This window comes from Chamaea fasciata, unplaced genomic scaffold (genome assembly GCF_029207755.1).
Source record: "Chamaea fasciata isolate MVZ Bird 193981 ecotype frontalis unplaced genomic scaffold, bChaFas1.0.hap1 SCAF_16, whole genome shotgun sequence".
NCBI classification, from domain to species: Eukaryota; Metazoa; Chordata; class Aves; order Passeriformes; family Sylviidae; genus Chamaea; species Chamaea fasciata.
The window spans coordinates 3189032-3212801 of NW_027094101.1; the positions used below are offsets into that span (position 1 = coordinate 3189032).

The 23770-nt window shown below is 41.4% G+C and overlaps 2 protein-coding genes across 7 annotated transcripts in view; both read left to right on the forward strand.

Annotated features, from left to right (window-relative positions):
• Positions 1-322: 322 nt before the first annotated feature.
• CCP110 (centriolar coiled-coil protein 110) lies at positions 323-17075 on the forward strand. 4 transcript variants are annotated; one of them, XM_066198312.1, is made up of 15 exons: positions 323-760; positions 2742-2898; positions 3861-3989; positions 4957-6601; positions 7233-7357; positions 7498-7681; positions 8353-8489; positions 8816-8932; positions 9194-9295; positions 9575-9691; positions 9853-9932; positions 10517-10579; positions 11483-11542; positions 12103-12185; positions 16295-17075. In XM_066198312.1, the coding sequence occupies exons 2-15, from the start codon at positions 2752-2754 to the stop codon at positions 16345-16347; spliced, it is 3042 nt and encodes a 1013-aa protein (XP_066054409.1). In that variant the 5' UTR covers positions 323-760; positions 2742-2751; the 3' UTR covers positions 16348-17075. The 4 variants fall into 4 exon arrangements, with proteins under 4 accessions (XP_066054409.1, XP_066054408.1, XP_066054411.1 ...); XM_066198311.1 differs by lacking the exon at positions 323-760 and adding an exon at positions 1870-1928; XM_066198313.1 differs by lacking the exon at positions 323-760 and adding an exon at positions 1920-1928 and having other exon boundaries at positions 2747-2898.
• Positions 17076-18680: 1605 nt separating this feature from the next.
• VPS35L (VPS35 endosomal protein sorting factor like) overlaps positions 18681-23770 on the forward strand; it is a 46431-nt gene continuing 41341 nt past the window's right edge. For 2 of the 3 annotated variants that reach the window (XM_066198315.1, XM_066198318.1), the window contains exons 1-5: positions 18681-18712; positions 21480-21579; positions 22514-22681; positions 23011-23133; positions 23491-23515. In XM_066198315.1, coding sequence (XP_066054412.1) covers positions 18696-18712; positions 21480-21579; positions 22514-22681; positions 23011-23133; positions 23491-23515 — 433 coding nt within the window. In that variant the 5' untranslated portion in view covers positions 18681-18695. Of the gene's footprint in view, positions 18713-20173; positions 20215-21479; positions 21580-22513; positions 22682-23010; positions 23134-23490; positions 23516-23770 lie in introns of those variants that run through there. The other variant, XM_066198316.1, reaches the window with a different exon arrangement.

The following is a 23770-nucleotide window of genomic DNA, read 5'->3' on the forward strand; positions in this document are numbered from 1 at the left end:
CCAAGGGCGACGGCGGCGCCATCAGCCAGCCAATCAGCACTCGGCTGTCACCGCAGCAGCCAATCAGCGCCCGCAGCATCCGCCCGGTGCCCGCCGGCCTCTCTGAGGGCGGGCCCGGGCCCCGAGCACCCGGTCAGGTAACGCTGGGAGAGACGGTGCGGGAATCACGGGCTGTTCCTGACAGAACACGGGGCACTGGGGAAAACAGGGGCTGTTCCTGAGAGAACACGGGGCACTGCGGGAATCACGGGCTGTTCCTGACAGAACACGGGGCACTGAGGAAAACAGGGGCTGTTGCTGGTAGAACATGGTGCGGATAAATATAAAGGGTGTTAATGGAAGGAAAGGTAGCGCTGTTCATGGAGTTGCAGAACGCCCGTGTGTGTGGAGAGTGTTGAGGGCTTTCCGCAGCTATGCCAGCTAGCTAATAAGAAACGTACACATCCACAGTGATTATTTTCCATTTAATTGCTGAGTTTGTTATAGACAACGTTATGTACTGTATGTTTTACGTATCTGACTCTGCAGTCGTGCCGGCCCACAGGCCGGGCCCGGGAGCCGTGGGAGGAGCGGGCGGTGTCTCCTGCCCGGACAGGGACCGCGGCTGTGGCCGCCCGACGCTGTGTGAGCATCCCCCGAGCATCCGGAGACACGAGCAACGAGGCACGGAAACAACCGGTTAAGTGAAGATTGCAGAAACTGGGCGTGTTTAGTGTGCAAGTGGAATAGCAAAGCCGAGGAACTAGCAGTTTGTGTTCACGTAAGTTGGGGTTTTGACCCTTTTTTTGGTGTCTGTATCTGTGGGAAGGATGGAAAGCAACTGACTTTCCAGTGAGGAGCTGTGACCGACTAGAGATTGAACAGGCACGAGGCGATCTTCTAAACTGTTGGGGTGGGTTATTTGGGGGTTGTTTTTTTGTTGTTTTTTTTTTAATTGCTGAGATGAATATTTGTCACATGGTGTCCTAGCTGGTTCTGATCATCTCAGATGCTCTGTCAGGGGTTTTGTGTTTCTGCCAGGTGTAGCTGATGAAAAATCATAGATATATATGGAGATGCACAACAAACAATGGACTGTCCAATTAGATGTCTAACATGTTTTAAAAACTCTTGCGATGAACAACAGCATTTGTTAAGATTAAAGATGAAGATTTAAAAAAAAAAACCCTCAGTGGTTGTTGAAAAGGTAACAGATGACGAAGTTGTTTTTTGAAACAAGAACGACAGCTTTAACAGCTCTAAATACTAGGAATTAGATGCTTCCATATATTTAAATTAATTATGCCTGGGCCAAGTGCTGGCAAACAAGTGCGGATTTTCCTTCCACATGACCTGCCTGACAGGTGAGTGTTACCTGCTCCTGGACTGGCTGGACCGGCAGCTGGCTGCCGCCGGGGCGGGAGGGATAAGGTGTCTGGGGTGATGCCCTCATGGATGCTGTCCTCACAGAGCACGGGGACAGGTGCGCACGTTTATCTTTCTTATCGCAGTGCGCTCGCTGAAACTGACACCTGCGGCGCCACGTCCGTGGTCCTGGGCACACAAGGACTGCACAGCCGTGCGATGTGTAATGGGATGAGGCAGAACAGCTTACACCCGTGCTACCAGGGGAATTCGTCTGCGAGAGCTATGGGTGGAAATGGCTGGAAATCGGAGCATGTCGCTCCATCGGCTCTCACGTGCCTGAGCTGGGGCTGCCTTTCCCGGGCGCTCGCCGGGACACGGCAGGGCTGTCCCGCGGCTGCGTGCGGGGACGGTGCCAGGCCACCGCCGGAGCCTGCCCGCGGCCCTGGGGCTCCGGGAAGGCGGCGGGGGCGGAGCGGCGCGGGGCGGAGCGGCGCGGGGCGCGCTGGGGGCCGTAGTGCGGCGGCCCGGCCCTTGTGGCGGCGGTTGCCGGGGAGCGTTGGGCAGCGCCGAGCCCCGCGCAGGTAGCGGGGCCGTTGGACGGGGCCCGGGGCCGTGCCGGGGCCGCGCGGGGAGCGCCGGGGCCCAGCGGGAGGCGTAGCATCGGCCCCGGCCTGGGGCGGGCTCGGTGTCCCGGGGCGGGCGGGCAGGAATCGGCCGAAGCGGCGTGCGAGGGAACAAAGCGTTGGCAGGCCTTGGCAGGCGGTGCAGGGCTCGCTCCGTTGGGGACTGGCAGTGACAGATATTTCAGATATTTGGGCGCTTTTTAGGAGACAAGGCTGTAATTTTTTTTTTTTTTTGTGGTATAAGTATTGGCATCTGTTCATACAGGAATGTATCGAGACGGAGGCTCGCGGGAGTGAGACACGAATTCCTCTCAGCCCCCGAACATGTTAAGGCTTTTTAAATTATTACTTTTTTATTATTTTTTTTTAAAAAATCCAGTTGGGCTGCAATTTTCTTTGGGCTGTTTTTTAGTTTTTTTTTTTTTTTAACAGTTGAGTGGATCTGTGTCGTTGTGGAAGATCTCAAAGGTTTAGTCTTTGATGGAAATTAAGATTATCTGTAGCTGGTGCGGTTTTGTAAATCCTGATTATTTCAATGCTTGCTCTCTTCTCTGTACTTGTGATCATCGTGTTTGCTCATATATGCAGTCTCCTTTTGTAGGGGAAGATAAAGAAAAGTTTTGGAGGCATTGTTAATGATAGAAAGAAGAGAAAATTCAGTTTTCTAATGTAGAATCTGCTTCCAAAAACATAGAGACACAGAATTAACGGTGATGTTTTCTCTTCAAGGTCTTGGAAGTAATGGAAGAGTAATGTTATTGTTCTTTGCAGCTTAGATAACATGAAGATGGAGGACTATGAAATATTCTGTAGGAAGCATCTTTCCAGAATCAAAGAAGAGGCAATAAAAAGAGAAACCTCTTTGATTCTTCAGAACAAAAATACTTCTCTCATTCAATTCTATGGAGTCCCTGTGCTTTCCCCTCTGGTAAGGCCTTTTTTTACCCCTTTTCCTCCCTGGTGTGCTAACTGTGCTATTGGCACTGGCTTTGATGTGCACATGTATGATTCTTCTGAAGGTGTCTGTGTGAGCTGTCATCTGACCTGCTGCTTAGTGTATTCTAAGCGTTCCTAGGCTTAATCTTACTAAGTTAAGGGGTAAAATATACATTTCCTCCCTCACAATGACTGCATTTCCTTTAATTTTTTAGACGTTTTCTTCCTAAGGGAAGCACAAATGTTGATGGATTTCAATAACATTACTGCTGGGCTTCATGTAAAATCATATTGACATTTCAAATCTTGAACATGTGAGTTAGTTTATTGGTGTAAAAAAAATGCAAATAAGAAATACCAGAATAGTTAAAAGCTTTTAAGGAAATTTTTCTGCATGAGTTTGCATCTTCCTCTAATGTATTCCACAGGCTCATCAATTATGTTAAGTCATTCTGTGCTAATGCAAACTGAGCTAAGCCGAAGATTGTTGGTAGTTTCTGCAATACTGCAGCTGACTTCCTTGTTCTAGTGATGGGAAGAAATGGGAGTGAGTCTTTAATAAGAATGTCCAGAAATCAGGATCGAGATATAAATTGCGGATATATTGTCATATTCTTCATTTACAAATACATGGATATTGTAAGGGTTTTAGAAAAAATGTCTGAATCCTGCATCAGATTGATACCATACCATGTAAGGTTCATGGAAAATTTTATAAATGCTGTTTTAAATTCATGTTCATTTGCATGTGTGCCAGGAAGGTATTTTGTACACCTTCCCTTAAAAAATTGGTTGAGGAGAAGCTGACATTTAACATGTGCACAAAATTTCAGGTGATTTCTGTTCTTCTGATTGTTTTGTTTTGTTGTTTTTCCTTTGAATTTATTTCTGTAAGTCTGTATTGAAATTTACATCTACTGTTACAAACCATGTTTCTTACACTCTGTTTTGCAGCTTAGCCTTGAAAAGAAAAAGGAAATGCAGCAGTATCAGGAGAAAGCACTGGACCTAGAGACCAGGAAACGGGAATCCCGGAAAAAAGCTTTATTGGATCGTGTTCAGGAGATTGTAGAAAGTGTCCAGGTAGTGTGAGTCCAAAGCTGCCTCATAGATTTACAGAAAGTCACTGCTTATAGACATTTTGAGAAAGTGTTGGGCTTTAAGTATTCCCCAATATAACCATGAAATGAATAGCAGCTAACTCTCCAGAACCAGCATTTGCTAGTATTTCGTGCTGTGTGTCCTGAGAATTGATTATTTGCTGATACTTATTGTAGTGCATGGGACTTGCTTTTCACCGCTTCTTTTGCTATGTGCAAAAGGCAGAGCTCACTGCTTCTTTTGTAAGAGTGTTGGAAACAACTAGATTGTTAAAACAAGTGAACAACTCCCCTGTGTTAGAGCTGCTTTATTTGCAAGCTTGTAGCTTAATCATAAAATAATCTATATTCAACTTTGTGATTACAGAATTAACATTACCTTCACAACAACTTGAAATTCTTTTTTGTGCTTTAAAATTTTACTGCAACATTTTTTTTTCTTTGCTGCTTCACTGATGAATTTTGTAGAGGTTTTAATTTAAAAGACTATTAAATACATCTAATCAAGGGGTTATTATATGTCTTTGGAACAGCTGTAATACAGCCTTTAGATTAAACTGTTGCTTAAACAGTTAATATTGAGTTTGTTGAGTTACCAAGGTGGCAAACAACACTTTGTAGTTTGCATTGTCTGCTGAGTGTGTGTGGCAACAGTCATCTGGTTTGGGGTTTGACCAGCAGACCAGGAAAGTATGTTGAATACAAAAATAATGTAAGTTGTTTGTTTGTTTGTTTTTTCCAAATGTGTCCTTTTGATAACTGAGACACAGCACATAGGGTAATTGTGTGAAAATCCATTTAAAGAAATGCTGGCTGGAAGTAACATGTAATTCTCACTTAAATAAAATTGGTTTTAAAGATTTCTTTTTAAGTTCAAGAGAAGTTTGCAGGAATCTGAGATTCTGAGATTTCATTGAAAATCTGTCATGTTTTAAAATTTTAATTTGCAGGTGAAGAAAGGACTTAGCATGAGTGACGTGAACACATTGGAGGCTGAGAGTTCTTGCCCTGATTTGGATTCAGAGGCTTTTATTGACATCACAGCTCTATCAGGTATCAATTCGGCATGTTCTTCTCAAAGGCAAGGTGCCATAGACCTGGAAAAGACACCAGAACTTAGACCATCAGATACTGCAGGACAAATGACATCAAATGTGACAGAAGTGGTTAAAGCAGCAGAACAAAATGTTTCTTCAAAGCCAAGTGAGAGTCGCTTCTCGGAAGCTGCAATGTGTGTGAGGGCTGCGTCTCCTGGTAAGATGTGTAACAAGCTCCCATCGCATGCTCTGCAGAAGCAGGAGGGACGAGTGGGGTCACCATCAGATGAGGATGTCCAAGATCCATGTGTAATGAGTCTTCAGAACCTGATAAAGAAGTCTAGGGAGTACATAGAGAAAGAGCAAAGCAAGCGTACCTCAAAAAGCAATTCCAAGAGGAGTACGAGTGAAAGTCATTCGGATAAAGAAAATGATGGTGTTAAAACAAGTGACTCTGTGAAAGAGAGGGCAAAGTTTACAGGCAGAAGTTGCACTGCCCAGACGCTTGATAAACCCAGTCTTAATAAATCAAATACCCTTCTCCAAGGTGCCTCTGCTCATACAAATAACACAAGTATGTCCACTTTATCCAGTTTTTCTAAAGTAGACATACCTATGAGAGTTGGAACACCCCCTTTGGTGGATTCAGATTCAGATGAGGAATTGAAAAAGAATTCCATGTTTGAGCGTGACAGTAGCATTGTCAGGAGCCTCACAGGCTCCTATGCCAAATTGCCAAGCCCAGAGCCAAGCATGAGCCCTAAAATGCACCGACGGCGCCCAAGACCTTTATCCATGGGACACATCATTATAAACAGCCCTGTGAGTGCTTATGAGTTAAGTCCTAAAGGTAAGGGTAGAACAATGGATTTAATCATGCAAGATATTGCAGATAAAAACAATGTGTCTGAATCGGTGCCAAAGTTCATGGCAGACTTCACTCCGGTTTGCCCTGGCAGAGTTCCTGGTGTCGGCAGGAATTCTTCAGGCCCTACTGATGGGTTGGGGGTTGGCAAAGCAAACCGCCATTCCTTTGGGCTCTTTGAGAGCAGAGGGATGGTGTCGGCTACGGTGGAAGGACAGCTGGTGATGGACAGCAGAGGCCTGTATAAAGTAGAGAGCAGCACGAGTGTGGCACCTCCAAGAGTGAATGAGCCCTTTGCCATCAGCCAGTCTGCAGTGACACAGAAGATCCTGGCTGTGAACGAAATGAAACCAGCTACTTTGCCAGAAAACACTAAATGTAATTCTCCAAAGGAGCTCAACAAATCTTATGATGTGGAAAATCCGTCTCCACTATTAATGCAGAGCAAGACTGTGCGACAGCAGATGGACAACACTCCAAATGTTTCCTCAGCAAATGAGCAGTTCCCAGAAAACTTTGAAAGGGTAAAACGTAGACTTGATTTGGACACTGACAACTGCCAAAAAGAAAACAGTTCCTGTGCTCTAGGAGTTGGAATGGAAGAACAAGAGAAGCAGTGGTTGCAAGAACAGAAATATCCTGTGGGATCAGTTTACATTACCAAGAATGCAGTCCTTGAAAATATGGCAAAAGGTAAGAGATTTCCTGTGCTTGAGGGTTACTTCTTAGTTTATAAATCTTTTAGGTGATCATTAGTCACTGATGTTTCTTTTCAGAAGCCTCATTTCTCTAATTTAATTTGACTTCACAATACTGATTTCCCATTTCAATCTAGAAGTTGGAATTTAGTTTTACAAAGAAAATTGTCTTGTGCCACGAGGTCTAAATAAGACTACTGAAAGAAAAGGTAGCCCATGTAAATGAAAAGAAAACCATATAGGTATTTTCTTCAAATTCAAGACTATGTTACTTCTGTATGTGTCTGCTAAATGAAGCTGAAGTGGCATAAATAATGCTAATTCACTCCAGCAAGTGTAACAATTCTTAGAGCTGTATTTTCCTTGTCCCTGTTTTAATATTGGCTTTTGGTGTTACTGCTGTTCCAGTTCACAAATATGAACATGGAAATATTTTGAAGGACTAGTAAATGCTGGGGTTTTGTGCAATACATAATGGGAACCTGATATCAAGGAAACCTGGTATCAAAGACATCTTTTTTACTTTTACTGATGATGCAAATTACCTCTGATAAAGGATGAATGTCTGTGGCAAAGATCATATAGAAGGTATTTAATATTTGATTCTCTGTTGCATATTTTCTCAGAAGATATTTTAAAAACTAAAATGCTGGCCTTTGAAGAAATGAAAAAGAGACTTGAAGAACAGCATGCACAACAACTGTCGATTCTGTTAGCTGAGCAAGAGAGAGAACAGGAGAAATTGCAGAAGGTGAGGTCAACAGGAAGAATTCTAAGCAAAGGTTTTGTGTTGTATGAAAGTTTGTCAGGAAGCAATTGGGTTTGAATGTAATATTCTGTTGCTTTGCAGAGTTAGAAAAATAGCCTCATGGTTAAATCTTCCTTTTGTAGGAACTGGAAGAACGGGACAGAAAGTTGAAAGGAGAGAAGGTTACTACAACGGAAATAGAAATTTCCAAAGTGAATATTAACAGTAGGATGGAGTTGGAGTGGAGGCAAAAGAGTGAAAGTGGCTTGCTGGAAAGTGTGCAGTCTCAGCTGGAGACAGTCCATAACACAAACTCCACCAGCATTGGTAAAACTCGGAGGGAAGAATATAGATGAAGTGTTGTGATGTAATTTGTTCTACAGTGCTTGACTGGATCATCCCCCCAGTGTGGATAAGTGCAGTGTTCCTGCTCAGGGTACACAGAGGGCTGCTGCCCTCAGCTGGGGAGAGCATTTGTGAAACAAAGTCTGTTCCATCTTTGTGTCACTGGCATTTAGCACAGATTCAGCCATCCTTCAACTGTTCCATGTACTTTATTTGTTATGTAACTGTTTTAGGGCACATCCAAGGAAAACAAGCTAAGAATAACCTCCTTTGATCAAGGATGAGGATCTGGATTTGCATCATGTCCCAGAAGGATTATCCTCATGCCATGTAGCTGCTCAGCACTGGGCCAGGTGGTCACGTTTGTGTAGAAGGTTCTGAGGGGCTCTGCCAAGGGTTCCTAACAGCAAGGCAATACAGCTGTAGCTGATGGAACGCCTCTCACCTGTTCCTGAACATTGTGAAATGTTTTGTTCTGTCTTCTGTTTAGCAAATTTTGCATGGAAATCAATCAGAAATATTCAGCTTGCTTCTTGCCTATAACTGACCTTGTAGACTAGGCCGTGAGCCCCGAGCTGAGTGTGTCCACAGACAGAAGCCTTCCTTCATTGGCACAAGTGTGTGTTCAACTGTGTGTTCTGCTTTCTGTGCAGGTTTTGCTCATACAACACCCAACACCTTTTCTTCAACAAGTGAAACTTCCTTCTATCTCTGGGGACCATCAGGTAGTGGAGTTATAAAAACCTCAGTGTGCAGGCCAAGTAGTAGGATCAAGACTAGGTGGTCTCAGGTAAGGGAAAAAAAATGATTCATTTTTATCTTAAAAGGCTCTCATGTTTTAGTAAGGCTCTGGTAACAGAAAATTTTAGTATCCACTCCTGTTTCAACTTTGATTACATAGGAGAACTGTGTAGGTTATTTTTCTTACTCATATATGCAAAATAATCATACAGCAATGTATTGCTTCTGCTAAATTTATGGTGGGTACTTTGAGCCTAGTCAAAGCTTTATCAACAGCTTTTTTCTTACCTGAAAATTTACCTCACTTGATGGATGTTATTTGATAAATAATTCATAATTCTTGCTTTTTAATAAAAAGTTTTGATTTTTTTTAAGGTTTTCAGTCCAGAGATACAAATGAAGTTTGACAAGATCACTGCAGTGGCAAAGGGATTTCTCACTCGTAGACTTCTGCAGACAGAGAAACTGAAACACCTTAAGCAAACTGTAAAAGTAAGATGAGCTTTTTTATAATAGGCAGCTTCTTTCCTGTTTGTTTTTGTTCCTGCCTTCCACTGACAGATGAAATCCTGCATTTTCTGCCCTCAGAAGATTTTGGGGCTGCACATGAACATGTTTGAGTGATGCATTGCTTAGTGTCATAAGGTCCAAGTCAAACAAAGAATCTGTTTGCTGTGTGTACCGTTTGTAATGATTGCTTTGTTATGAAGGGTTATGCCTGGTGCTTACTCTTTATTTTCCCATCTTTCCCAGGACACACTGGAGTTCATAAGAAACTTTCAGTCTGAAGCCCCATTGAAAAGAGGAAGTGTGTCAGCACAAGATGCATCTCTTCATGAAAGAGTAATGGCTCAGGTGACACGATTTAAACCTTCTCTTTTGTCTTTCGTAACTATTCTGCTTTTTTCACATAAATACATAAAACCTTGAGAGTGGCTTTGTTTAGAGTAAGATGTTTAAAGAAGAGAAGATTCCATTTTTTTTCTCGACACAAAAGTATTTGTGTTCAAAAAATTGTTTTCAAAGTTTTGAAGTGTTCTGTTCAGATTGAAAGCAAAAAGAGCTTGATGTTCAAAACCATGGGCATGTAAACTTGATTGAATATTTAATTAACATTTTAATGATTGTTTCCAGCTGCGAGCTGCTCTGTATGTCGTCCATGACATCTTTTTCACAATGGGGGCATCGGAGAGGATGAACATTCTGCGTCAAGATCGTGAAGTTCGTAAAGAGAAGATGCTCAGGCAAATGGTATGTTAGATTCCAGGGAATGTAAACTGTTCCAGGACTTTAAATACTGAGTCTTTTCACATTTAAGAGATTCTTCCTCACACTGTACAATGTTTCTTAAGTCTAAATTTTTAAGTATGCTTTTGTAGGTAACTTTCTTCTGTATCCTCGTTTTTTTTTAGGATAAAGTAAAGTGCCCAAGAGAGCGAGTGACACTTTCAACTGCTACACAGAAAACTCTGGACAGGAAAAAGTACATGAAGTATGTGCAGCTCTCCCTTGGGTGGGGAGGGGAGGTGGAAGGAGTTCAAGAGAAGGAGTAGGAGGCATAGGAAATAGGAGAAGTTAATGGGATAACAGTTTCCTTGCAAACTGGCATCTCTGCTAGGAAGAATGAGTAAAAAGCTTTCCAGGTGTGTAGTGTCTTGCTAATTGTATTTTGCTCTTCCTTCTAAGAGACTTCTTGTTTGTAAGGAGAAAAATGTTTGTTCTAAGTTGTGCATTTACCCTATAATGGAGTGGTGGATGCTTAGCTTATGGTTGATTTTGCAAACTGTAAAGAGTGCCCCAAGTGCTTTTATCTATCTAAAGTTCCTAGCAATAGAGACACTTGATAGAGTATCTCTGGCAAAGTTTTTCTGGGGAACGGTGGCAGGCATTATCTGGCAACACAGTGGACAGTTGTTACACTTGCTTGTGAGTAAAGAAGTGATAATGTGTAGGACTGCTCTGGCAGTATTACATGTAGGTGTAGTTCCTCTTGTAGGTTTTCTCTGAGTGTTTCTGTTCAAGACCTGGATGATGACTTGCTAATTGAAATATATTTCAATACTTTTGTTTCTCTAGGGCTTCAGAAATGGGAATACCAAGTAAAAAAATAATTATCAAACAAAAAGCTCCTGAAAACCGGTGGGTTACTTGTATTGAAATGCTTTTAAGAAGCTGTCTTGCACTGATGGATTCTGTGATCTGTACTGTTGGTTTGCCATCGATCAGCTCAATACCTGCTACTATTATCATGAAAATTAATGAAATCTGATTTATCATGGCCCAAGAAAAGGGTTTATTAGCTCATTATAAATTAGGAAAAAGATGTTTTCTTCAGAGTCAGTTCTGAAGTTTTATCTTCAGAAGTTATTTATTTATGGCATTAAGTCTTGGTGCTCAGGTTTAAAGTTTTTGTCTGAGATGCACTATTAAGCACTACTACTTTTCGTAATACCCCCTACTTTGCAGTGGAATTATTGGTAATGCTTATCTTTAGGAAGCTGTCAGAAAAGAAGTGGCTTTCTGTTGTGAAGAAAGTTTTGTTCCTTGACTGTGTGATTATTTGCTCAGATCACAGGAGTTACAGTGTTGAGTACATGTTGTTCAGGCAGCCAACAGCAGCTTTCTTATGAGGCCTGTTTGCACACTTATCTTGTATTAAAAGTCAGACAACTGGCATCCCTTAAAAACAGTTTTTATCCCATGTTTACCCAAAAGCTTTGAAGACATGCTGTCTACTCATAAAGTGCAGCCTTCAAGGAGTACTGTAAGCAATTCGGTCCCTTTTCCTGTGTGTTCTCATCAATGACGGGGAACCCAAGGCACTGTTGAGGGACATCTATCTGTGTGCTTTTTTGTTTCTTTGCTTAAAATAGTGGAAGTAGTAATCCTATTCTGGAATTTTAATTCCAGCCACTTTGCATTACAAAACCTGTTAGCCTTTCTGAAATTTTTTACTTGAAACAGGATGCATAATTTGGTATTTCTTGAGAGACTTTTATTTTAAAAGGGAAAAAGCACTAATAAAAGTTTGTGTTTTAACAGGATACTTCAACCAAACCAAGGACAGAATGCCCCAGTTCATAGACTGCTTTGCAGACAAGGGTAAGAGCACAGCATGTTTCCAGCCTAAAGATGAAACTAAATGCAAAGTGCAAGAACGGTGATGATGAATAATGTTTACACATAACAGTGCAACTGTTGTTCAGAGTAAAAATAATTACTTCTTTCACTATTTTGAGAGAGTGATGAAGCTTTTTTTACCTTACACTACAGGAAAGTATTTATTGTTGTCATCCTGTTAAATGTCTTCATTTACACTGTTCCAACATTTCTATTTGTAACATTCATTCCATGAAGCTTTGCTTCCACTTAATGAAATACGTGTATTTTTATATGTAGACTGTAATGCCATGGTATCTAAACTAAAGCAGTTTCTTGAATAGAGTTTTTCAATCTGTTCATGGGGAGATGTTCTCCTACTTAATGTGTCTATGTAAGCCATAATAATATCAATAGGAACTATACAGGTGCTCAGGAAGAGGCTCTGTGGGACATTGTAAAAATGTTTTCATGACAAACACATTTTGATAGTGTCTATATATTTGTATACAGCCTTTCAACTTTGTTGCAGGTGACTTATTAACTCTTTTATATTTAATTAGAACCCCTAAGACCACAGTGAATGGGGTTGAGCAAAATAGAAGGAAGGCCTCAGGGAGCAGAGTGTCTAACAGGCCTGTTACAGGTGTGTAGAAAATTGGTGCTTGGATCCTATAGTAAATAAGTTACTAGTATCTAGAAAAAATAAATTGGCAATATATTGTTTTCCTTTCCTTGTGCACCTGCTTTGCTATGCCTTAAATCTAACCTATCTCTTCAAACAAACCTGCTCTGGTAACTGAACCATCCACTTTCAAATTCTATAAACATACTATATAGAATGTGCTGCACAGCTCATTTGCTTTCACTCACCAGCTGCCCAGTCATAAAAAAGATTGCCAGATTTACTCACTGGAACTGTTGAGAAATTGATAGAAGTCAAAGGAGACTTGGATTAGAATCTTCATTTGATTCTTAGCTCTGTACACACATCTTCAGCATGGAGTGTATTGAAAGGGCAGGAAGGACAGTTTCAGACTCCTCCGTGGGTGTTCACTCATCATACAGTCCTAAAATTAATTATATTTATATTTATATTTATATTTATATTTATATTTATATTTATATTTATATTTATATTTATATTTATATATGTATATGTATATATTCCTGTAGCATCTTACAGCATGTTTGGGTCTTAATGACCCAAGTTCAAAAGTGGAGTATCTCTGTGCTACTATACAGAGATTACTGATCGGTTACCTTTTATATGAAATGTTTGATAATAGTGCTGAACCTCTAGTAAATCACTGTGAATGATCTTACACATTTTATTTTTTTTTTTTAATTAGATTTTAAATTTCTTAAGCGACAAACCTAGATTTATCTAAAGGTAAAGTCGTTGAGAGGTTTTAAAACTACTTAAGATCTGAATTACACTTCGTTCTCAAAGGCAAGTTCCACAAGTTAAGCATAAAAATTGGGCATTTTGGGGCTTAATAAGGGAAATGTGTAATTTAGTAGGATTTCAGATGTTTTCCATAATGTTTTAAATAATCTGTATGTATTAAGGATCAAACTTTTCCTTTAAGGGAAATGCTTATTTGTTGCTGCCCCAGAGCAATGCTGGCAGGGAGTCTCCGTGAGTTTGGAGGCAGCGTGTTTTCCACTGTTTAAATGGGATGTTTTCCCAGATGCTACTTTGTGAAGTCAAGAGAAGTGGCCACAGAAGTATGTATAGTGAGGCAGGATGCATAAACATAGATAACTGCAGTATCAGAGGGGGAAATAAAAGGCAGGTGATGAGATCACAACCAGAGTGTGTTCATTTATTTTTCTGTTGTTAGTTCTCTTGGCAGTGCTCTCACCACCAAAGCAGAGCAAGGCAGTTGTTTGGTTGGACTCAGTGACACTACAGAAAAATTAGCAAAGATAATAAATAATCTTTCTTAAATATAAAGCAGAAAATAAAGTAAATAATATAATTTTAGCAACCAGAGGTATCCATTGAGGCAAGTGTTCATCTGCAAGTTTGCTACTGACTAGTAAATGAGCACGCTGAAAAACAGGGACAACAAAACAATCAAAACCTCTACCACTTGCAGTATTACAGAGACTGTGAAAGAGCAGTACTGTTAGGGTGGTGTCAGAGTCAGGTTTGGCCCCATTCAAGGTTTGGATGCCATCCCCCAACTCATGTGATTCACACTGAGCTGGTAATGAACCACAGTGGTGTTCACATTGTGTCTGGCACCCGACATCCAGTGAAGCATTCAGCACTCTTCTGTGTTGGCAGTGTGTGCTGCTCGGCTAAGGAAGTCCCCGAGTTTATCTCAGTCATAACTACCAAAGTTGTGACAGGTCACACTTGGCAATGAAAAAAATCCTTTGGGGTAGATCTCCAAATTTCCCTTTGCCTTGTTGCTATTTGTCAAGTATCTGGAAAGTCACTGAAGGCCTTCTGCAGTGGCCTCCTTGGAACTTCAGGCAGATGTGGCTAACCAGTTGTATGCTGGTTAGTTCTGGTTGCTCAGTAACCTCATGTAGAGCTTGGGACATCACACACTTTCCTGTGGTGCAATACCAACACTTCTGTGTGCTCCTTCAGAAAAACCTTATACTTCTTGTACTGAATGAGTAGAAATGCATTCCGAAATTATTGCATAGGCATGAAAGAAACAATCTGCATAATTTTGCAATAATGAAAAAACTTATTTTGAATATATTTAACTAGAATATGGTTTCCTTTATATATGGATGAAATGTGAATAGTGAAAAGTCTGGGTTAATTAGGGTGGTGATTTAATTTCTTGTCTTCGTTCATTCCTGACTACCAAATTAATTGTGCTTATTAGAGGAGCAAAAAGGAAAGGAGGGCTAGTAAGATGCAGCTATTATAAATACATTCAGCTTCAATATGAGACAAACCCTCAGAAGAAAATGATAACATACTCGACCAATGTTTTTTTCTTTGTCCTCCTGATTGTTGTTTTAAATTCTATCTGCAGAGGGCTTTGTAGCTTTAATACCACTTAGACTGATTGTTGTCTTTTTCTGGCAAGAAGACATTTTGTTGAGGAATCAAGTGGCAATCCTAAACTTAATTTTTTTTGTTTTTTACTCCTTCAATCCAAAGTTCTGTGCTTAAGCGAAAAGTACTGATTCATAAATCAGTATTTTCTTTTTTAAGTTCAATTAGTTTAAATCAGAGCGAGATATTCCGTCAATAGCCTGCAAGGGGGGCCAGGCAGGGCATTTGATGAGGTCTGGTTGTGTTAGACAGAAGGTAGTTGAGATCAGGTTGCTCCTACAACAAGACCTACTCATCTCCTCTGCCCAGTTTCCTTTCCAGTGGAAAGGAAGCAGAGGGCAGGAGGCACACAGAATATCTGGGTGGTGGTAGCACTTGGCCAAGCCAAGGGCACAGCTTGCCCATGTGAGATGGTGGGGGCTGTGGAGTGTGTTGGCTGTGTTGGTGCTAATTGTTTTCAGAACTGTAGCTGTTTTTATTCTCATTTGCCTTCTGCAATTCCTTAGTCTAGATTGCAGTAGGATTTTTGCACACTCATATGCTATTACAGTAATATCCATTACTTGTGTGTGATTTTTATATAACTTGGAGGACACTTGAAGTGAGTTAAGGGGTAGTGTTAATCACTGAAAAAGCACCATGTCTGTCCTATGAGATCCCAGGTGATGGGAAGAGCAGAGCACTGAGGTGGGTTGGGCCAGTGAGAACGCCTTTTGTGTAGTGGGACCCTGGTGAGATGTGAGGGCTCTGGGCAATCCCAAAGCTGCTTTGGCCTGTGCTGATCATAGCCCCTGGACACCTGTAAGTAACCACTGCAGCTCTGATCAGGAGTAACAAAGAGCCTAAAAAGGACTGGCACTTCCTTTGTCACATTCATTTACTGCCTGGTAGTCATTTCTTTCCCATGGCTGTCTTCCATTCCCACTGCTCTGCACCCTGTGATATGATTTTCACTGCTTTGTGGAAATGTTTGCTCACACTGCTGCACTTTCTTGATAACTGCTTGAACCTAAAGAATTCTAAGTTATGCTAATTCTTAGCAGCCTGCAGTGCTGAACCTTCATTACTGGAAGATACTTGTGCCATGCATAGTATAATATGGATTTTTAAATGTTTGTATGTATATACTTGCTCCCTCTGGAAAGGAGGGAGTTTGTATATTATTTGCTTGTATATTATTTTTTTACTTAAGCATCCTTCCTTTTGTAAGGGCTCTGCCTCATGATCTTAATACTGCACTTCTAATTCTGGTTGTCTTATTGATGTATGGGAGCCTACAGCTGTCTCTTGTTTTAGTTAATCTGACAAAAGGAAAGAGTTATCTTAAGTATTCAACCTGTACAATATTTTTTGATTGATTATTTGTTTTAAAGTAACACATGGCATAGTTAAACTTACCAACCATTTCATCTATCTTGGTTATACGATAGTTCTTTTAAAAAATTGTGAATTGTGGTTGTATTGCATTGTTTTAGAGTACCAGGAAAGAAGATAGAATAGTTATCAAGTAAGGCAATAAAATGTCATTACTTTTAAACCTATAGGTAGTTTTCATAAGGCTTTTGGGGTGTAGCATTATGAAAACTGTCATTTTAAAAGTCGTCACTGAATGCATAATACTACTTTAAAAAAATTGTCCCAATTATTTTCAGCTATTTTTGTTGGATAATTTCAAACCCCATTACTATTAATTGTAATATGGTAATTTTTCTACTTATTTTTAGGAGCATATGCAGGAAGAACCCAAAGAAAGAAGCCAAATGTTGTGATAATTTGAGGAGACAACATTCACTGGGATAAAATGGCTGTGATTTAATGATGGCATTCTCAGCACTGTTTTTGATATTGCATCTTCTTTACATATATGTATATTTAGACATTATAAACTTACTCTGTCATTTTCAGGTGACACATTAACACAATCATATTGAAGCTGCTTTGAAGCTCTAATGCTTGTGGGGAAATTGCATGTTAAAATGTGTGTACAGACTAGTATTAATAGATAAAAGATTAATAATCTTGTTTATTTAAAGACTACCACAAGGCAACATGAAGGTTATTTGCGACTTTTTCACATTTTCTAATTCTAGTGTCTGACGTAGCTTTTTGCATTTTTAGATTTCAGTTTCTGTGTATGAGTGCCACCATAAGTAAGTCATGGGTATATATTTAGTTTCATACCATAAAGTTAAAGCAGGTAAGTGTGAATAAAACCCCCAAACTTAATTTAAACAAAAGTGAGCTTTCAAGGCAGTGAATTTGTCAGCAGCTGTTTTGAATGTACTTTCTGTAGGAATGAGATTAGCTCAATTTCAGTACTAAAGACATTGTACCAAATGTTTTGCATTTCTGCTGAGCTGGACAGACGTGGTCCAGATTCACTGCTGGGCTGATGGACATACTTCTATTGACCAAATCAAAAATGTGCATTTATATGTGTGGTAGATCAAACCACTCTACTGAAAGAGCCCTGGGTTTTTATTGCCCTGCTGTCTACTGCATTTTTTTATGGGAACAACATCTGTCCAATATGGAGATGTGTATGTTCTACAAACACTTCAGAAGGTAAGATTTTAACTGTCTTACCATTTCAGACTTAACTAGTTATGTCAGTCTGTAACAGTAATTCATATATGTTACATTTAATTGACGACAGTTGCAGTTCTGAGCAGTTTATCTTCGGCTGTGATCAACAGGCCCTTGCACTGAAATCATGATTTCTGCAGGTGGGGAATCCCTACCAAATCCCAACACTTCCACATTTATGAATATCTAACATTAAAGGATCATGGTCATATTTTACCTTAGTCTTCCAACTGATGGATATTATCCATCAACTTGAGGAGAGCATAATTCTCCACCTTTTAATGAACTTGGGACATGATATTAACAAAGTTCTAGAGAGAAAATCTTGGCTGTATAATCTTTGCAGAAGAGAACTGACTGCCAGAATGTAAATTAGGTTATATTTTGTTACTTTCCAGGGTCAGTACAATGCAACACATTAAACTTTGGAGGCTTTGTAATGTGTTGACATGAATGTAAGAGGAAAAAGGCTTACTGAAGATTTCATAGTGGTAAATCACGTGAAAGAGGAACATTAATAATGGGATGAGGACAGTACCTTCATGGGCAGTGATGAGTGGATTGGCTTGACTGTAGCACCAGCCTGTAGCTTTTATCTGCCACAAAAGTCTGTCCTCTGCAGCACATGATGCTGTTCAAAGCAGGTGTGTTATACCAGGCACTAAGTTACCCAAACTGCATGCTTGGAAAATGGCAAAAACACTGCCCAAGCACCTTGAGGAATGACACTGCTTGGTTTGTTTGAAAGCCTGGGGCCAGGGGGGCTCCCCTAATGGTGTAAATGCAAGAGCTACACCAGTGGAAGACCTGCCTCCTTCATACAAATGCTGTGGTGCTTTAAAATGTCCATTGGCATACAGAAAATGCCCAAGGCAAGTTTCCCCCTCACCCGGTGGGCATTAAAGCTGTGTCTCAGCTCCCAGCTTTCCTTAGGAGTGGAAAACATCCCAAGAGGTGAAGAATTTACAGTGACAAGAGTAACCTGCGTCACAGATGACAAAAGGTGCTGTTGATATAGCAGCACTAAAGATTGATGTTTTTAATGGATGTTTTATGTGCTGTAGTTATTATTAGCATAGGCAATATGTTGATGCACAGATAGGTTTAGTGTGTTAGTAGAAATGAATGTTTCCCTTCTCTTAGGGTTTCACATCTAAACCTCTTGTTCTTCAAGCATGTTTCCAGTGTGTAATAAAGCATTATAGCACAAGGGTATGTTTAATTTTTTTTAAACTTTCATGAGGCCTTTCTCTTGACAAGTGCCAGGATTTGGTTTTGTACTTGCTGTTTTGTACTTACACATATTTATCTTTTTATTTTGTGTGGAACTGTAATACCATTACAAAAGCCTATTTATTTTTGTACTTCGTTTCATTCTCACCAGCCTCGCTTTTTTCTCGAAGCATTCTGCACAATAAACCCTCAAACCTTTCCCAAGCAGTGCGTTCGTGCGCTCTCTGCGGGGCCGTGGCGGCCCGCGGGGCGGGAGCTGCCGGCGGAGGGCGCGGCCGGCGCCGCGCTCATGTGACGGCCCGCAAGATGGCCGCCTTCCCCTGGTGAGGCGCCGGGAGCTGCCCCTTCCCCCGCGGCGGGCTCTGGGGGCCGCGGGCCCCCGCGGCTGGGTGACGGCTGCCTTCGTGCTCGGCGAGCCTCGCAGCCGGGGCGGGCTGAGGCGGGGGCGGCCGCGGGTGTGCCGGAGGGGAAAGTGCGGGGCCTCTCCGGCCGCGGGGCTCGGGGCAGCTCGGGCGCGGGGGGGGGGGGGACAGGGACCGCCGCGAGCGGCGGGGGCGGCCGGGGCGCTGCCGTCTGAGAAACCCGAGGGTTCAGATCACCCTCTTAACACCCCGGCGTTACCCTGAGCTAGGCGGGTGCCGGGCCGGCGGTACAGCTCTGCTGAGGGTCGGAGCCGCAGCTGTGAGCCGGGTGGGACGCGACGGCCGCTGGCCTCCGGTTCTGTGGCCTAAAGCAAGCCGGAGCTCCCCGAGGGCGCGGCCTTTCCCGGTGTGCTGTCACGGAGCGAGCCCCGCCGGAGGCAAGGGCCGGAGCGCTCCGCCCGCCGCCCCCGGGCGGGGTCACCGCGGGCCCGTGTCCCGCCCGCCCCGCCGCTGGAGATGGAGGTCTCATGTGTGTTACTTGCGCAGTTTAGCCTCTCTTAGTTGTCTTTCTCAGGCTTTTTAGCAGCGGACAGGGGCTACAGGCAGAGCCAGAGTCAGTTTCTAGCAGCGTGCATTGACAGGAAAATGTGGACATCTCAGGAAGCTGCGCTGCGGAGGACATGGAATTACTCAGTGTAGTAATTGTTTGGTAAAGGAAGGATAGAAAAGGCACTCTTTCTCTGACAGACAAAAGCAGTTGGAAAATAGAGCGAAACCGGAGCAGCAGAGATGCTGAAAAATTGATTTTTACATAGCACAGCAATGAGGTGACAGCCTAATAAATAGGTCTAGCAACACTGGTGTAGAAGTGGGGAAATAACCAGACCTTTACCAGAGTAAGATGTTTCCGTCATGCTGTTCTCTAATACAGAAGATATTTTCATGGTTTGCGGTTTAGCAGAGCCCTAGTTATTTTTAAGCAGTATTAATGCTACAAAGCTGTTTTGCAGATTTATTGTCTGCATAGTCATCAGTCTGCATATGAGGGAAAAAATTGCACCTGTTGGTGCTGAAGAATTGTATTAACATAATATTCAAATTAAGCAGATTAAAAAAAGTTCAAACAAATTTGTTAAAGTAGTATATCAAATAATTTAAAGCGTAGGGCTGCAATGCATTTTTGTACTAGCCATGCATAAATATCTAGAGAAATTGTTTTGGTTTTATGTTTAATATTCAGATAATGATAGGTCACTGTAGGATGTGCCTCATTGCATTATCAATACCACTACATATCTAGTGTGGTAAAGGGACTCTCTTCTGTTTTATACGCCTGGCTCCTCTGTGCTCCCTGTGAGCTTTTTGAAGCACTTGCTTTAGGATAAGCCCTGGCTCTGGGAGGGTGCTGTGTGCCCGAAAGCAGTGCCAGGAACAAAGATGTTTTACCAGGAGGAGAGAAGAAGGTTGGTAGGCTGGCAGGTGTTGGAGGGGCAGAGTGGTGGCAGTTGCAGTGATGCTCATATGTGGAAAAGGTTGAAACCCACTGTTAAAAGAGCACCTGAAGCAGGGGTGTGATCATGCAGGATGCACAGAGGATGAAGCCCCAGCTTGGCCAGAGCCTTATTTTTATTTCCTCTCAAAAGTTGGCTGCTCTGCTGTGGCCAAGAAAGGAATGCTTAATCTCCTTTCCCTGGAGAGTAAGCAGAACATAATGCCAGAGCAAACTTGATCTTGTGTTCTGTATTAGCTCTGTTACAAGCTGTCTTATCACTTGAATAGCCACATTGTACCTTTAAAGACTTATTTGCAGGGTTTACAGCTCTTGTTCACTCCCACGTGTGTGTTATTACCATGTGCATTTACCCAGTGTGCTTACACAAATTGGAGTACGGTCTATTTTGGGTTGGGGATTCTGAGAGAGCTGTCAGCAGTTAAAGAAATGTTTTAATTGTGTAGCCAGAAAGAGTTTGGAAGATTTTCCACCCAGATGCTGATTAACCCATGATGCAAATGAGCAAGAAGAGTCATTGAACAATGGGACAATAGCAAAAAGAAAAGGGACTGCAGATCAGCAAAACAAATAAGCCTGTGGATTTCACTGGACTCTTTCTATTGTTTTTGCTCTGCCTCATTAGATGTCAAAAGTTTCTCCTTAGAGTGGCACAACCATAAATTATCTAATCCATAATTCATTATTAAGGATACTTGGATTTGGGGGGTTCATGGTATCTGTAGAAGAGCTGGCTGCTCTTTTTCAGCACTGCTGAAAATCTTCCAAATTAGTTATGTCTTTGAGTAGGAATGGAATTATTTAAAAGTTTGGATTAATTCTTGTGGGGAAGGTGTGTGTTATGTGGGGGAAGTGCTGTTTGCTTTTGTTAGGATCTGATTAAAGAATTTTTTGTGTATCCTCCGATTTTACTCATTCAGCTGAGGCAGCAGTGTGTGCCATAAACATTCTCAGGATCTTAAATGAAACAGAAAAGAACAAGTAGCAGCTCTGCATGTTTCAAAGGCTAAAAAAGGGTACAACGAAATGGCTGAAAGTAAAATTTCTCCAGTTTTAGTTTTATGTTATTGCAGTAGAGAGATATTTGGATCTTTATGCTTATTTTTCAAAATGCTTTGTTTTGTAAATAAGCATCTCTATAGATGTAGGATATGCATCTCCCTTAGTATTTGGTTATTTATATGCATGTATACTTTCCCTTCACATTTACTTTTTAAGGCATGCAAGATCAAGGAGCTATGTGTCAGAATCTGAAGTGTGCAAACTGGAATCCGTACCCTTGGATTTTGGTGACTACCATCCACTGAAACCCATTACAGTGAGTTTTTTTGTGCTTTTGGAAAATGAATTTGAATTCAGACTGGTTGTGTTCCTCTTTTTACATCTGTTCTTTAAAATTAAAAGGCATTTGGGTTGATGGTGGTACTTGTGAAGTTGCTTTCTGTGTTAGTGGTGTGTTTTAGTGGCATCGAGGTTTATTCTGTTTGCCCTTTACGGAAGTTTGCTGGTGCTGTCATGTGTCAGAAAGAGTCTCCTGACAAATACAACACCTTCAGCTTGTCAGTTTTCTTGGTTGTATTAAGGGCCAAATAACGGATAAATTTAAAATCAAATTGTTGCATTAGAAATGACCTGCATAATTGCTTGATGTAAGGTTTGGTTTTGGGTTGGCTTCCAGTCAGCTGTGTACTTTAAAACATTTATCATTTCTTTGATGTGTAAGAGGCTTTTAAAGATGTACAGGAAAAAATCCAGTTTCAAAGAGATGAGTTATCCACTAATGAATGATAAATGGGCAGTAGCTCCTGCTCAGGAAGGTCGGTAGGGAGAGGAGACAGGGGCCTGAGGTATGGATTTGATGTTCCAGGCTCCAGTGTCATAGGAGAAAAGATGAAACTGGCAGAGGAAATCAAATACCAAGAAAGAGTTGGGAGGACAGGGACAAACCTAGTAAAATAGAAGAGGGGTACTAGGAAGATATTCAGTGTGGTTGTTCTTAGAATTTTGTACACCTGGAATTGGAGGGGGGAAAAAAGCAGTGGGAATGCTGCTGGAGAGTGAATGCCTCCAGATTCAGGGAAAAGGGGGGGCTTCAACTGAAATGCTGGTGCTCACTCCAAAGAGTTTGTTTGATGCCTCCTTGCTTTCATTGCAACAGCACAATTTATGTAGCATGTATTTCAATAATTTATCAAAGAAAAGTGAGGGAAGAGAAAGCCTTTTTGTTTAATAGTTCTGACCTTTTCCTTTAGGTTACTGAATCCAAGACAAAGAAGATGAACCGGAAGGGAAGTACTTCCTCCACCTCCTCCTCGTCCTCTAGTTCTCTGATGGACCCACTGAGCAGTGTGCTGGATGGCACTGATCCCTTGTCATTGTTTGCAGCAGCTGCAGATCCTGTCACTACTGCTCCTCCCACGGTAACTCTGGGGGCAGTTGTCTCAACTAAGGAAAATAAAACCAAAACCAAACCAAAACCATAAAGCCAAGCCTGGATAAAATGTATTGTCTCACCACTGAAGAGGTTAATGTAGGAAATATACCATATTAATAGAATATTCTTTTGCATTTACCTGTTTTATCTGATTTATATTGACATATTTATTTAAATACAGATTATTTTTTTTTTAATATTGTAATTTTTGAAAGGATCAGCCAGCACTTGAAACATTAAGCTGACCTTTATCATCAGCCTTCTCTCCTTTTTCCAGATCTGTGTTTAACTTTTTCCCTTGTACCCCTGTCACAGGATGGTGCACGAAGGAAACGGGATAAAGATGAGAGCTCGGCAGTAGGAAGTGACTTTGAGCCATGGTCAAGCAAACGTGGTGAAATCCTTGCCAGATACACAACAACAGAGAAGCTTTCTATTGTAAGTGGTGGCTGCCACTGTTTTCTTTTTATTTGTACTAGACCTTTAATGGATTTTGGGTGTTTCTGTTTTATAATTCTTTCATGGGTAAATTCTGGTCCTCTGGATTTCAGTTTTAATTTTGTAGAAAACTGGATCACAAGCTCCCGCTTGTAAAGATTGTTTAGAGCTGAATCCAAGTCTTCTGTTATTTAGAAGCCATCACTTTGTCTTTTTGTAACAATGCAGATAACTCTTGGTCTTGTGTCTTCTTCTAAATGATTAGAGGGTTAATTAGCAGTGTAATTACCCTGTGCATTCTTGGAATGCTAGTGAGTAGCTGTTTTCTAACAGTCTGCTTCTTCTGCTTCCTCACAGAATCTGTACATGGGATCTGAAAAAGGTGAGCACTTTCTTTTCCAGTTACAGAGTTTGCTTGGGGCAGGGTGCAGTGACAGGTTTGTGGTCAAGAACAGCTGAAATGTCTTTTACTGCCTCCCCCATTCTGACATCATGCTCCTTGCTTTTTTTGTGGATGTCTGGATGTTTGTTTAAAATAATTATTGAAAATAAGCCACCCAACCACCTTGTCTTTTATTCCTGTGGGCTAATGAATTTGTGATAATTTCACTGCACTACCTTCCACTGTAGCTTAAAA

Excerpts from the sequence above, each read along its gene's own strand:
- CCP110 (XM_066198312.1), top strand. The coding sequence starts at position 2,752 with ATGAAGATGGAGGACTATGAAATATTCTGTAGGAAGCATCTTTCCAGA. Across the intron at positions 7,358-7,497 it reads AACAGGAGAAATTGCAGAAG|GAACTGGAAGAACGGGACAG; the intron begins GTGAGGTCAACA and ends TTCCTTTTGTAG. Across the intron at positions 11,543-12,102 it reads AGACTGCTTTGCAGACAAGG|AACCCCTAAGACCACAGTGA; the intron begins GTAAGAGCACAG and ends ATATTTAATTAG.